The sequence below is a fragment of the Coffea eugenioides genome, chromosome 6, assembly GCF_003713205.1.
Source record: "Coffea eugenioides isolate CCC68of chromosome 6, Ceug_1.0, whole genome shotgun sequence".
In the NCBI taxonomy this organism is placed as follows: Eukaryota; Viridiplantae; Streptophyta; class Magnoliopsida; order Gentianales; family Rubiaceae; genus Coffea; species Coffea eugenioides.
The window spans coordinates 8,638,487-8,653,946 of record NC_040040.1 but is presented as its reverse complement, the minus strand read 5'-3'; the positions used below and the strand labels follow the sequence as shown (position 1 = coordinate 8,653,946).

Sequence of the window (15,460 nt, the reverse complement as noted above, 5' to 3'; positions counted from 1 at the left end):
ATTTCATATTTTCAAATAATTCCTATCCATACCATTGAAATTCAAACCCTCTTTGATCACAACTTATTTTTCAAGCCCTCTTTGATCACAACTCATTTTTATATATAGTACAAGGATACAGGTACTTTTTCCATCCTTCAACCGTTCCACGTTGTAACCCCAAATTTACAGTACTAACTGAAACTAGTAATTGATTTGGGTCCAATTCAGCTTTGATTAATCTAATCTGCAGCCATGCAGCCCAGTCTTGCGGAGCGTAACAACAGGAGAGAATTAGAATGCAATGAGTTTGCTAGGGAAGATATCTGTGAATGACTCTGCAGTCTTGAGTACTAATTATTATTATCGTTTTGGGTTTTACTTTCAATCCATCACGAGAGAAGATGGATTGAGTTTGAGTGTTAGAAAATAGACGTTGACCATCTTACTTTTAGTATCCTATTCTCCGTTAGAATTAGCTTTCTTTCTTTCCATTATGAAAGATAATGGGAAATAAATTTATTGCACAGCAGAATTAATTTACAGGTTATGGGATCAAAATTAACATCTAGTTAGACTAAGATCGCAATAACCCTGCAGGAATGAAGAGTAAGGTGGGGTTATTATATTAACACTTACCACCTTGGCGGTGGTTGTCTTTCACTTCACGAGCCGTTAATGGAATCTCATTGAGCGATAAAAGTTCCCCAAATCTGCGCGAAGCCGATTCCGGCAGACAGATGCACAATAGCATGGCACCCTCGGAATCAGCTCCTCCCTCGGGCAAGAAAACGCACACTTGAGGCGTTGGAGTTAAGTCTATTGGACCGGCGTAAATGGGCCTTCCCCACCCAAAATCAGTACACTCGTAAATCGAAAATCTAGTCCATTGTGTTATTGTCAGCTTTCCTCCGAATTCCAGGTTCATGGGCCTATCAACTTCGATGTAGTCAATTGTCGATCTCAAATATTCCTCGGAAACATCCAACCGAGCCTGGCGAATCAGCCAGGTTGCGTCCGAGAGGCATCCGTTAACAAGTCCGTGGACGGTGCTCGTGGCACATGCTACGCACAGTACATTGCCGTAAAAACCATCACTCAGCGGCTGATTTTTGAGCTTCGGCCTTGCATTGACGGAAAATGTCAGGCGCAGCTCAAAATCCAGAGGCTTCACATCCAATGCTTGCACAAAGGATCTCCACACGTGGGCTGCCATGGCATCAAATGTGGTGCATGGCAAATCCCCTCCCGCTTGAGCCAAGGTCTTCAAACGGGCTTGATAATCGCGGCTAATCCGATAACATTTCTGAATGGGCTTAACTTCCCACAGGCTCTTCGTCAGAGTTGAGCCATCGAGAATTCTCTTGTACTCTGTATGAGGAAATTGAACCTTAGGAGGATTGCGGGGCCCAAAATTTTCACGATCCCAACAAGGCTTGGGATTTACAACCAATGAGCCGGCTTTCGCTGTGGCAGCCCACGCACTCAGGAACTGCATAGCTCCAACCCCATCGGAAAGACAATGGCACATCCTCAGCCCAAGACTAAAGCCACCGCAGCTAAATTGAGTCGCTTGTGCTATTACTAACGGCATGTCAATGACTTTGTACTGCTCTTCATCAGGGAACTTGTAGATCAATGCCGTCCATGCAGGGTTTGGCACGGTCACGTCTCCAAGATCGGCTAAGGACATATCCGTTTGAGCTTCAATGAAAAGTGCACCTTGTTGAGGTCCAAAAAACACTTCCAACTTCCCATTTTTCGCCTCCCTAAGCCTACCTGAGAAGGGGAAGTAAGGCACTAAAACGCTTGCCAGAGCATCTCTGAGAACCGACGCGACCGGTTTCTCGCTGTTTGATCGGTAAAAGTAGACGGTAGGAGTAAAAACTCGCACACCAATCGCGTCATCAAGATTCGAGAGGTAAAGGGTATCGCCGTCGGCTGCTGGGACGGGACATGCAGGGAGGACGGGAGAAATGGATTTTATGGATACCGGAATCTGAAGATGAGGAAATTGGAGCTCTTCAACCCCTGGGGCCATGAGGCGGAGCACGACGGGTTGATGGGCCTTGTGGAAGACTTTATAGAAATTGAAAATGCAAAGATTACAGACGGCAAAACTGGAGGTTATCATGCATCGTTTGGTGTGAAGCAGTTGATATTGATATTTTTCATGATTCTGCACAATGCTTAATCCTCTCTGCCTCGGATTTTTGTGTGCGTATCAGTACAGGAAAGTTGGTGATTTGCTGGTGGTGGTATATCCAACAGGGTTATGAATACCCTTGGGATTTTGTACATATACGGTTAAGACCCTTTCTGAAAATAGTACCAGTGTGACTTTACACTTGCATTGTCTCAAACCATTTTCACTTTACACCCAAAATTTCTATTCTGCACCTTTTGCAACATGAAATTTGGTATTCAAAAAGTAAACCTAGATACATCCATGTCACACATTCCGCCTTCACCATTCAGTCAAATTACGGAAGGCGTTATCATTTGGATATTCAACGTGATACCATAAATTATTAAGGACTAGAAAATGTCCGGATACAAAGTGCCAAAATTTTTGTAGCATAGCTGAAACATGATAAGTGAAAACCCAAGGGTACGAACGGTGAAATAGCTGAGTCCAAATTGACAAAACTGCAAGGCGCGCATATAGCTAGGTGAAGAACGGAGGTTGGAAAGTAGCTAGCTATATACCATAAATTTAGCTTTATTTTACTAAAAATTTCTTTACGTGCAAAATGGTTACGCAGAACTCGACCTGGAAGAAAACGCTAGCTTCGGGTGGGCTGGTCCTCCTCCATAGGTGAAAAGGAAAGAAGTGAACTTGACAATGGTACGTATTGACCTATGACTCTACTAAACAGAAGCTAATACATCTAGCAAAACCATAAGACATACATCGGGGGAGGAAAAGCACATTCGAGACTATCATATCCTAAAAAATTTCGCGGCCTTAATGGCTTACTCTACTAGCCACATTCATGAAGAATCAAGTGCGTTAATCCATTTATTTATTGACTCAGTAAAACATCCATAGCAAATTTACCAAAGAGCAGGAAATGAAGAAAATTTAATAAAAAGGAGGATAAAGGGAAAGATCAAGGAACCTAATTTCAAGATCCATGAAATTTCTCTAGATTTAAACAAAAAGGTAACATCTCTCAAGAGTCACTTTAAATGGCAAAATATCTATTGTTTGTTTACTGTCATTTAACAATGAACAAGAGAATACATGCTCATATTACTCAAAAAGATCTACCGCTGGGGGTGCTGGTTGTAGTGACTCTTCTCCTTCTTCTTTGCTGCAGCTAGTCTTGCACTCCTTGCAGCAGCCTCACTAGCTGCCGCTTTGGCAGCAGCATCCATTTCCTTGCTAGACTTTTTCTTCTTCATTGATGCTACCTTCTTTATCTTCTCTTTCACATCTACAGGTTCATCTTCTAACTCCTCAGTCCTGACGTTCCCATCAGTTCCACTTCCAACCTCAACACCCACAGCCTGATCCTGTTCTTCTTTGGACTCCTTTGACAATTTATCCTTCTTTTTCTTCTTTTTTGCACTCTTGCTCTCGCCTGGAGCAGTGTTCTCCTTCTTATTCACCTCCTCATTCAGAGCCTCCACCTTCTTATCTTGAACGCCTGAGAGTAGCAACATGCAAGTTAAGAACAACGAACCACATTTCCAGACAAAAAGAAAATTAAAATAACAAGTTTTGGGCATGCCGCAAAGAACAGTCTGTAAGAATTCAACCATCTAATGCTGTACCGCACAATGACACTCCAACTTCTCCTCCACCAAAAAGCAAAAAAGAAGAAGAAGAAAAGGATGTAAGAAACAGTATAACAAATTAATATGAAGCAAAAGACGTCAAATTAAGACAATGGAAAATTTCTTAATTAGCAAATAGCTTCTTTGCAAGCCACAATCATGAAATTGTAGGCTCAGAGGAATTAATCACATGTTGACATTTATGATATGTTGCAGCTTAAAAATAAGAGACTCCTTTTGACTTAGTTGCCTAATGAAAAACAAAGAAATAGAGAAAACAGAACTTACCTTGGGATGCATCTTCTTCGTCAGGCTTGTTACATCCAAATTGAGCGAGCATTGCTTCAAGCTCAGCCAATTCCTTCTTCTTCAATTCTTTCTTTGACAACTGCCTTTCTGACTCCTTAGGTGCCAGAACTTCTGCAGGCTTCTTAGTTACAGGCTCTTTCTCTACCGGTACCTCAGATTCATGCTCATGTTCATCCTCATTATCATCATCCACTTCATCAATACCTTCTTCTTCACTTTCACTTTCCTGATGTCCACAAGACATGAGAGTTGGTCATTTTAACTGTCTGCCTTTACAGGGAACAAGTACAAAAAGATAAACAAAATACTTAACCAAATGCCCAAGTTTAAAAGTTAAAGAAAGACAAAAAGGAACCAAAGGATGCATGAAATTATTTGTGACAATGAAAACCAAACAGGTGATGATGCAAGTAGAATACGAAATTTGTAAACCAAATTGACTGAAAAAGGTTCTCACATCCTCAGTATCAAAGTTGGAAAAATGAGAGAGAAAAGGCATGAACTTTGACTGAAGGTGTCACAAGTCGTTCAGCATCAAGCAAATTAGCAAGCAAGACCATCATTCAATAGACATGCAACCAAAAGAAGCCTATAGAGATTCAAAGATGGGGCCTGTAGATCTCCAGATCAAACAACTCAAGGAAGAGACATGATGCCTTCACATAAATGCTTAGCCAAGAGGAAAGCCAAAAAAAATTGTAACAAATCTAGCCACCCAAAGCAGAGCCCTTTGCTTTTATTAATTGTCATCATTCCATCTGCTATAGCATCTCAATTTCATTTGACGTACATGATTTAGTACACATAATTCTATTGGGCGAAGGTACCCACACATGTATTAAGAGTTAAAAAAAAGAGGCAGGTCAACCACCATGCTGTAATCAAAGATTCTCTTCTCAATTGCTTGCACATACTGCAAGTACTAATGATCCCCAACATCATACAGAGGGTTCAATTCTCAAGCAAACCCATTCATCCACCAAACTCCCACACTAAATAATCTGTCGGAACCAGGAAAAGAACAATGGTTGTTCTTACTGGCTTAGATGGATAGACCACTTAACCTATTTACATCCATCGGTAAGTACGTACACTAAACTGTTACTCCAAACAGACAACAAAAATAAGTAAATTAAACATTCCTTACAAAGATCAGATATTAAAATAATTTTAAAAAAAGGAAAACTATAGAGAGAGAGCACTTGCACACTGACAAAAGAAAAAATCAGATATTAAAACCCCCAAAAAAGGAAAACCTAAGAGAGAGAGAAAAAGAGAGAGAGCGCTTGCAAACAATTGTTGACCACCAACCAAAAGGGAAAAAAATCCCAATTCTTTTGGAATGTAGCGAATGTAAGATTCACAAATCATATGAAGCAAGAAATTAATTGATGTCAAGGGACTTGACTATCGTTGGGTGTTTTAGAAAATCTGCTGGTCTACTTTTCAACTAGTCCGGGAATTTTTCCTTCTCGGAGAAAATAAGGATTGATTGTAGTTTCAATTCCTTAGTAAAAAGTCAGCAGCAATGTCTCCTAAACCTAAGTTTGGCTTAGTTTGAGTTCTTTCATGGAGCCTATAATTGTCACAGGTATACTTCTTACCCTATAATAAGGTTTTGAGCATTTTGAAGCTAAAAAGGAATTCTATGCAAAGAAATGACTAAAATTGGAAAAGGACATGTAAATAATAGTTCCACCAAAACAGGAAAAAGAAAGACATGAGTCTCGATGGGAGGCCATGTAACCAACTTGGCAAAATTTAAAGGAGACTGACACCATAAATGGCAGTTAACGGATTCTCAAAGCAACCAAAATAATTGATAAACGATGCCAATTTGCGTGCTCTTCGACAAATTGACGTGCTGAAGTATCCAAAAATGAAGCATGAACATAGAGAAAGTCCTACAAATCCCAAACAGATGACAAATGGCAAGAATCTTTAGAAGACCAAGCAAACGACAAATGTCCTTAGAAGATCAAATTTTGCAACTTCCAGCCATATCAAAAGCAGTAGTCAAGTAAGATGATGTTTCTCATACACAAGATTTCACCAACCAAAAATAGAAGAAATCTACATGATGATTTCTATTTAAAAAGTGTCCATACCACAAGTTAAGAAACTGTTTCCAAATACCCAACAAAAAATAAGCCCTTCCCGCAGGAAGCTGTTTCAGAATTCTTTCTTTCCTTTCTATGAAGGAAATCAGTTCCACGTTTTTGGTTTATAATGCAATCAACGGCTCAAGACAAAATCCTGAACCATTCTGAACATTGCGAAATTGCAACTACATTTGAAAATTCAAATCTTATCTTCCAAATCAAAACAGAACAGGTTTCCAAAAACAGAAGCAAGAGACCTAATCATTAGCTCAAATCATTAAAGACACTAGATCTCAACAATCATTAACAATAGCAAAACACGCCAACTAATATGCCATCAACCTTTTCCTTTCTTCATTCCACCCTATTTTCTTCTCTGAGTTTTCCGCAAACAGTATCATATCAACACTTGCAAAACATTATATGACATCTTTGATCGCTAAAAAAAAAAAACAATTCCTGCAGCAGAAATCCTAATCGCTACAAAATGGCACACTAGCATGATTCATTTAAGGTTAAAAAAGGGAAGGAAAAAAACGCTAACAAATGAAACAGTAATAAACAGCAAGATATTCCATTAATAACAAATAAAAATATAAAATCAGTTTAATGCTTAAAACAAAGAAAAGTTCAAAAAAAATTAACAAAAGCTTTGAGACCTCGACAGGAGTGGAGCTCTCCTTAGGCAAGGTCTGCAGTTCCTCGGCGGCACCAGAGGCACGGCCCCAAACAGACTGAGGGGGCGCGTTGGTGGCATAATAATCATCATCATCCTCGTCGTCCACGTCAGCCCAGGATTTGTTCGTCAAAGGCGCTGGCGACCAGAAAACCTGAGGCTCGGGCTCCACCTTTGGTTCCTGCTTCTTAGAAGAAGACGAAGAAGAGCTCTTGCTCTTCCCATCCTTATCCGATGAGCCGGCAGACTTCTTCTTCTTCCTTAAACTTCCCAAAGCAGCAAAAACGTTATTGTTGCTCATCACTAAATCGTCCTTCTTGTTTCCGCCTCCTACCATTTTCCCAAACAACAACACCACCTGTATCTACAACTGCCTCTGGAGAACACAGAAACAGCCAAAAAAAAAAAAAGAAAAAGAGAAATTTATAACCGCGTGCGTTATATGTTTGTATTCCTGTGAATTGCAAGAGGGAAGGGTTAGAAATGCTGGGGGCGGCTAATTGGAGAGGTCAGGGAAACGGCGAGAAGCGGGCGGGCGGGTGGTCGGTTACGGGTTATAGGGTTGGGATTTGGGTCGCGGGGGGGATTTGGTGGACGAAGAAGAAGACGCAGATGAAGAGAAGAGTGTTCTGGAGTTTCGGGGACCTATTTGATTGCGAAATGCGAAGGCCAAAGGGGTAGGGGTTAGGCTTAGGCTTAGGCTTCGGCTTTGGGTTTGGGTGAGTGCAGAAGAAATGAACACCAGGAACAGGAAGGAATGAATTGGGTTTTTGATACTGCTCCCATATGATATAGGTTGCATTTCATTTTATAGCACACGATAAAGATAACGCCTCGTTTTTTCTTTTTTCTTTTTTTTTTTTTGGGTTGGGGTTGGGGGAACGCAGTACATTTTTTTCATTTTTTATGAACCAGTTTTTAGTGTGAATACTTGCTTACACTAACGCGACAGGATGCAGTATTATATGTGTAAAAAATGAAAATCTCAGTATGAAGAAATTACTTGTAAATTGTAATATCACATTTGGGTCATTAGATTTTTGAAAATCAAATCTATCAAAGTATGAGACGAGGATAAAAAAGCCTACCTCTAGACTAGAAATGCAAGTGCTATTAAAATCTATACTCAGGAATGGCAATTGGGCTAAGGAATTAGATGAAGAGAAACTCACTGGAAATGACCGAAATAAACTACAGGATAAGCTAAAGGTACTTGATCGAAGAAGTGTACCACTAGGCTGCTACATACATTATGGATTTAAATCATTGTAATTTGTAGCTAGTACTGCACCTTATAATTTATATGGTGGATAACTCATCTTAAGCGAAGTATGTTTCTACACAATTAATTTCACATTTCAACCCGGTTGCTCATTATTATGGCTATGGATGTTACATGGAAGTCACACAACAATACAGTGCCATTGACCAATGGCAAGCATCAAACAACCTTCTTTGAAAAAAATAGGGGAAGAAAGATAAGGATGCGCAGTGGTAAGAGTTTGGATTTCTTTTGTTCTTTTGGGAGTTTGGTAGTTTGGTGTAGGGAAGATTTAGTCAAATTATTTACCACCAAAAGTTTGAAAAAGATAACTAGAATGTGGACTTATTCAAGCAATTTTGAGCTTTTTATTTCACTTATGTCTGGAAGAGCAGTATTAAATAAAAGCCAGGAAGTGGAGAAAACCCGAAATAATATATTGGGAATGTGGAGGGGGGCTTCAGGCTTGACAAAGAAATTACTCAGACGGTTGCCACAGTTTATTGCTAGACAGACCATTCCCTTATCTGTGATTGTGAAAACTCATCAGAGGTGCACAATTTTCTTTAATATAGTTTGACCGATTAATAAAACTAGCCACTCGAGCGTGATTAACATGTTGTGCTAGAAAAGAATTATTACTAATTGTTATGCTAATAGATGCCGTGTAAACTCTAATAAAACATAGCCAGATCAACACGCTGAAGCTTGATCCTGTCATTCTAGGTGTGTCGAATACAATTTGTTTTCGTACCCTATGAGGCCACTTTCTTTCATGTTCTTACCTATTAACATGGATCATCTCTTTTCAGGCGATTCCCAATCAGCCAATTGGTAACTCCGGCAATAATAAATAATAATTTCAGCGCTAAAACGGCATTGAAGTGATTTCTTGGAGCGGTAACCCCACAAACTTCTCGATCAACTTGGTTAAATCAGTTGGGGGAGTCCATTTTACCTCCAATACTGCTGCGTAATGGGATCCAGTACCCGCATTAACATACCATCGCAGGCTAAAACATTAACCAGAGCAGGGTTCTTCTTCATACATTAAAACCAAAAATGCAGCCTACAACGACAGTAATTTATTCAAAGATGATGTATTTCTTGCTCAGCAGTTTCAAGAGTATACATATCCTTCAAAGAAATAGGGTATAACTCAAATCTACAGCTTGACAACATATCGCATACTTCTGCACAACCGGGAAGCGCATTTGACAAATCACAATTACCCTTGTACATCACAGATGTTGATGTCATGAAGCTGCAGAGACACTTGATGACCTCGACTGTACAACCTTACCATCATCTCATATTCAGAATACCTCGTATGGAAGGGCAAGCTCCTACCTTGTGCCATTACTTGTTTCATCAACCCATGTTTCATACTCCTTGATCTTCCTGGCTGGCTTCTACAGGTGCTGCATCCTCAGCACCACCACCACCACCACCACCAATTTCAAATTTGCAGAGGGGGCATGATGCATTTATCTTAAGCCACTTATCCACACATTCTGTGTGGAAGAAATGAGAGCAGGGAAGCTCTCTCAACTCATCATCGTCCTCATATTTTGTCAAGCAGATACAACAAACCTGCACCAGTCCAAATACAATAATTTTCAGCATAACAGGGTAAAAAATACCATTCATAGCTTATCCTACTGTATGTTGATTTTGAAATTCTAAATATACTACTGTCTCCAACCAAATTGAACTAAGTACAAGATAAGGAACATCATGGCTAAAAGATGTTATACTTATACATCCTTCTTTTAACCACTGCACCATTCCACCATCTGAAGAACAGTCGAATAAATTGCAATAAGAATGTAAAATAGAGATCATAAATCCCATTGTCTAGTTTCTGACTTTGGAAGCCTCAAAGCAGAGTATAACTTACAGCATCTTCCCCTGAGATGGCACGCTCCTTTTCTGTTCCGGCAGCTAGAAACCCACCTTCCTCAAATCCAGAACTGCTGTCTCCACTGCTGCTACTTCGATTCCTCTTTAGCTTAAACTTATGTTTGGGCAAAGCATTAATAGACTCTTCAGTGGCTCCTCTCACTCCATTCATATCCTCACGTACACCAAGAATATGAATGATGCATGGAAGACAGCAGCATATCATTCCACACAAAATGAAAGGCATGGCATAGCCAATACAACTAAAGGTAAGAAACACCAAACATAACCTGCAAAGGATTCAGGAGGCACGTCAAATCAGAAGGATAGTTATAAAAGTAAAATCTACGAATATAAAAGCAGCTTGTACCTATACAAATTTGGGGCATCAGAAGAAGATGAATGCCCTCCAAATATCCAAACATTACCAACAACAAACCAAACTGCAAAAAAGCAATCCAAGGCCATTTTGAAGTGGTCCATCAGTATACTGACCCTGAAATAACAACAACAAATTACATTAACTATACATTAAAACATACTGCTTGAGTAGATTAGCTCTCAAGGCAATGAACCTGCATGTGATGAGTGGGGTATCCACAAAAAAGTATTCTCAGCTCGGAAAAATGTATAGTCAAGTCATGAATGTCTTTAGATAAATGCAGCTTCATGAACAGATAATGCTACATTAATATACTAACCATATAAAGAATAAGTTACAAAGGTACTCAAATTTACTCTTACTTGAAGCTCCCTATGGCCATAAAATCTACTATAAACAACTTAGACAAATACAACTACTATAAACTTGAAGAGTGAGGTGAACTTGAAGTTATTTTAAGCCTCGTCTCCTAAATCCACCTCCCTGACTTCAATATGCAACTCTAAGATTGTAGAGATACCACTTGCAATAAGCAATTCTGCCCTAATAACTTGAACAAGATACTTTAGAATTGTCTTCCCAGTTTTAGAAAATTGAAAGGAATATTTCCTGGAAGAGCAATGCCCCAGGCAAGCATCACTTGCCAAAGCCAGAACGTGGCATTTATGTCAAAATGGACTACATAAGAGGAATTTGAAAAACAAATGTTGAGCCTTCATACTAGAAAGGCAACAACAAAAACGAAAGGGTAATAAACAAAAGTTACCAGTAACAAGATAACATGGTACGAACTTTAGATGTAGTATCTACTTTAAGAAAGAATGTCGACAAAACAGGCATATTGAACTATTTTAATTGTTAACAATGCGACTTAGATAACAATCATCCAAACAAACTTAAACACTCATCATTGTTTGCTAAAAAACAAAGAATATACAGATAATAATAATTTTTTTTAAAAAAAAAGGTTTATATCTCCTCCTATAGAAATGACATAAAAAATTTGTCATAAATACAGATACCTAGCATTGGGAGCGCCATTATTCTGACCATTCCAAGCGCCTGTAGATGTATTCTGGCCAGCTTCCTCTTCTGAAGATCTAGTTAGTGAGATGGTTATGTAAGAATTGGGTTCTGATGTCGAATTGCCTCGTCTCGAGCCTTGACGTGATTGAGTGGACCTTTGATCAGTGATCTGATTACTATGAATATAGCGCCAGTAATAGAGAGGGAGGCTTAATGCACAACCAGCAGCATAACCAACAACCCAAGCAAACAATGGAGTTTGTGGATTCTCACGTCTTGACAAATATAGAACAACCAGTGCTGCAATAATTTGGCCAACAGTGAATACTAGCTCAAGGGAAATCCACAACACCGTATTGAATGGACTCCATCGACGCCCCAAACCTTCACCTCGCCGTGAAAGTGAAGAGCTCCTAAAGTTGGAACCATTGGACGCTGAGGGTGACTGAGTCAAAGGCACTTGACCCCGACCTGAGGGTCCTGTTTCATGATGTGGTGTAGTCAAACCACAAGGAGAACCATGATCAGATGAGTCTGGAGAGGAAGCATCACCAACCCGTCCTATATCAATAACATGATCATTACTTTCACGATTCTCTGCCTGCTCCATGAGCAAAGGAAATCTATCAGTGGGATTTTCTCGACCGGTCTCTTGAGAGGTAACAGCCATTAATTCCTCAGAAACGGAAAGAACTGAATACTTCTAGCTACTCAGGGCGCTGTGTGTGTTAGGTCTTCACAAGCAGCATTTTCAATGGCAATGTCAATATTATCTTGACTGATGTAACAATGCAATTGTTTCCAATATACCAATAACTGCTCACCTAGAAGAAAAGAAAAATACATATTTTAATCTCATCCCCAAACGCTAATAGATAAACCTACATGAGGAAAGAGTTGACAGGAGAGGAGGAAAAAAGACTAATCTAAAAGATCATCTCCTATCAGATTATGTAAGAAAGCAACGCATTACAACCCACATTTCAAGCCATTCTTTTCAGTATTAAATGAAGGAAGGGCAGAAAATTGAGTTTTAATAGAATTGAGTTTTATGATGTTTCTACAGACTCTTAGATTGCAAAAGCAAAAGACACAGGTGGGAGGGAGCTAGCAGTCCCCACTGCAAATCAAGCTCAAAACATCTCATATCAACAAAATTCAGAATATAGAAAGCTGATAAATATGTGTTTGAGAAAAACACCTTAAAAAAAATGAATTTACTAACAATTTGCACCCAAGTGCAAAATAATCACAACTTAGTTAACCCTGAAATCCTCTTCAAACGAATTTCTTGAAGACGAAGGAAGGGATATACACTCACAAAGAGAGAAAGAGCTCCTAAAGCAATCCTTTAATTTCAACAGAATCTCAAGTCTGGCACAATTGAGCACTGATGGACAAGCAAAGATCACACAACCAATGTATCAATTGCCCGTCAAACTTGTTAAAGAAAGTATCAAACTCCTCCGTTGAACCAACATGGAAGCAAGGGCAAACCAAGAAACCCAACTCAGCAAGGGGAACTTAAAATCATGTGAGAGCTAAAAGCAGACACTCAGTTGTACTATAATGTACCAATACAACCCTTTAAACATCAAAAAGAAGAAAAATAAACTAAACTTTTCTATCTAATAACAAAGATGAAATAAATTAGAATTGTATTTATGATGAAGAATTTTTTAGAGAATCAGCTAAACGGACGACTACTATCAAAAAATGCTCGCTTTCATAAACTTCCTGAAAAAACAGAACCCACAACAATAAGAATACAGAATTAAGACGAGACAAATTTCCAATCCAAAACAATCCGACCAGAAACCCTAAACATCATCAATCAATCAATTTAACTGAGTAAACGTCCGCCGATTAGGCAGCTCAACATAATATGCAATCAACGCTGAGAAATGTAAAATTTCAAAAATCGTCATTGAAGAAGAAAAAAAAGTCAATGATCGAAGAAATTACCAGTTTTGGTGCAGCTCTTTTGATCGACGTCGTTATTTGGTTCCTCTTCGTGTTTATTTATGGTCTAACGATCAAATGTTAGCCTTGATATAATTAAGTGCCCCTGTCCTATGTTACTCCCATACAAGCCGACAAGGAGGTATTAATAATTGTTTATTAAGTCGGAAAATTATTATGAATGGATAATTAAGTGAATAGTAGATGATGATGATGAAGAAGAGGAAGAGCTGGAGACAGAAAATCCGGTTGAACTATTATTAAACGAATATTACGAGGAACAATTAAAGAGAACCGTGTCTGAAATTTTGGGTTTGTTGGGCAGACTAGTCACTGGACAGGGCAAGGACGAGAAAATATGTGAATTATTACGGCAAACTCTGAAATCAAAACCGAGGATAAAGTAACACCCGCGGCTCTGCTGGGCACGTGACGTTCCAATCGCAGCTATAATAATTTCAAAAATATTTGTTTGAAGTTATTTATTGCAGGCTAAGATACATATTTCTTCATCTATAATTTACTAGTATTTAGAGCACGCTCAATGTGTGTGCAATTTAGAAATAATTAAAATAAATTAATTTTCTATAAATTTTATGTTTCAAAGAAATATAGTTATTATAAATTTATTTAAAAACTTTGATTTATAAGATTATGATAGTTTGGTAGTTAGAATATTTAGGACGGTTTTGAGTAATTATGTTGACAAAGTGTGATTAGGTGAACATTTTGGTTTCTATAAGGATAAAATTAGAAATTCAAAAATTGACGTAGAAAAGTTTGCATCAATTGCCACACATCTAACTTTATATATTGTATAGATGATTGCATACGATATTGCTAAATAATAAGAGTGATTATAAATTATTAAAAATGAGGGGAGGATTATAAATAGAAAATTTTATATTCAAATTATTCTAATTACAAAAAGAAGGGGAGGAAAGGGTTGGGGTGGGGTTCAGTTGGGCGGTAAGGTGAAAGAAATTAGATATAAGAAGTTCTTACTTGCCAAAAATAATAATAATAATAGGTGGGAAAGATGGATTGTGTAGTTTAAGGAGGCGGAATATAAGTGAAAGATATTCAATTTGAATCCTCCCACTTATACTAAAGAAAAAAATTGAGAATAAATATTGCTAAAGTTTTTTTCACTGCAAACTAGGGTGTGAATGCGAGATCCATTAGACGAAGAAAGTTGAGAATACGGCGCATACATACTTTGATAGTAAAATTATTTTAAATAATATTTTGTTTGTATTATAAACACAATTTTTTTTAATCTTCTTAACCACTTTTTTAATCTCACAAACATCATATCCCAAAAAAGTGTTATAATAATTATTCCAAATAATTTGCTACCCAACCACACTCTTTCTTATTTTGTGTATTTAAATTTTAATCACATAGTTACTGTCCATTTTTTGTTAATCATTTTTTCTACAGCAAAACACTCCAAAACGGTGATGGAACTTACTGCATTTATTTCAAAATGTTTCTCGGATTAGTTTGAGACAACGTTTGTTAAATGAGGATGTTGAAAATCAAGGTGCAAAGAATGAAGAATTACATTTGACAAAAGTTCTGTACGTTGCTTACAGGGTGTTCCAATAAAGACCCTCTAAAGTTCGGGTCTTGCTACTATTTATTAACTTCGGATTGTATTCAAATCGCGTCGTGCCGGAAATTATTTTCCCAATAGCTAATTTAGTTGATTGGGCTGGGCCAACTTGATCTTAGCCTTGCTCAGCTTTGTAAAATGGATAGAACTCTTTATGAAATTTCGGGTGAACCTTGATCCTGGATGTTGAAGCCATATTAAGAAATGGACAAATCCCGAACTTCAGCTTGGTAATTACTGGAATCTCCTAGACAAAGTATTGGGATTTTTTAGCTTTCAGGCTAGTCTCATCACTTCCCAAGCCCACTGTACTCGCGAAAAAACGTGGAGCGTTCATATCATTTGTACCGATAACTTGATATTGGGCCACAGTTAATCTTTTGAGTTGGGCAAATAACACTTTTGTGAACCAACATTAGGCCCAAAGAACATTTTTTTTTTTTTACTTAGGGATTTTCCA

The 15,460-nt window shown here is 38.3% G+C and overlaps 3 protein-coding genes across 5 annotated transcripts; all 3 read right to left on the bottom strand.

The window, feature by feature from the left end:
* Nucleotides 1-607: 607 nt before the first annotated feature.
* LOC113773488 (omega-hydroxypalmitate O-feruloyl transferase) lies at nucleotides 608-2,020 on the bottom strand. The gene has a single exon (XM_027318133.1). The coding sequence runs from the start codon at nucleotides 2,018-2,020 to the stop codon at nucleotides 608-610; it is 1,413 nt and encodes a 470-aa protein (XP_027173934.1).
* Nucleotides 2,021-3,090: 1,070 nt separating this feature from the next.
* Nucleotides 3,091-7,616, bottom strand: LOC113775175 (hepatoma-derived growth factor-related protein 2-like). Of its 3 annotated transcripts, none has more exons than XM_027319940.1 (4): nucleotides 6,833-7,616; nucleotides 4,051-4,297; nucleotides 3,745-3,777; nucleotides 3,091-3,632 (listed from the first exon to the last, which is right to left on the bottom strand). In XM_027319940.1, the coding sequence occupies exons 1-4, from the start codon at nucleotides 7,184-7,186 to the stop codon at nucleotides 3,250-3,252; spliced, it is 1,017 nt and encodes a 338-aa protein (XP_027175741.1). In that variant the 5' UTR covers nucleotides 7,187-7,616; the 3' UTR covers nucleotides 3,091-3,249. The 3 variants fall into 3 exon arrangements, with proteins under 3 accessions (XP_027175741.1, XP_027175742.1, XP_027175743.1); XM_027319941.1 differs by having other exon boundaries at nucleotides 3,760-3,777; XM_027319942.1 differs by lacking the exon at nucleotides 3,745-3,777.
* Nucleotides 7,617-9,124: 1,508 nt separating this feature from the next.
* On the bottom strand, nucleotides 9,125-13,715 carry LOC113776059 (E3 ubiquitin-protein ligase At1g63170-like). The gene is made up of 5 exons (XM_027321130.1): nucleotides 13,386-13,715; nucleotides 11,417-12,244; nucleotides 10,383-10,508; nucleotides 10,011-10,302; nucleotides 9,125-9,703 (listed from the first exon to the last, which is right to left on the bottom strand). Exons 2-5 carry the CDS (start codon nucleotides 12,088-12,090, stop codon nucleotides 9,494-9,496), a joined length of 1,302 nt encoding a protein of 433 aa, XP_027176931.1. The 5' UTR covers nucleotides 12,091-12,244; nucleotides 13,386-13,715; the 3' UTR covers nucleotides 9,125-9,493.
* Nucleotides 13,716-15,460: the final 1,745 nt, after the last annotated feature.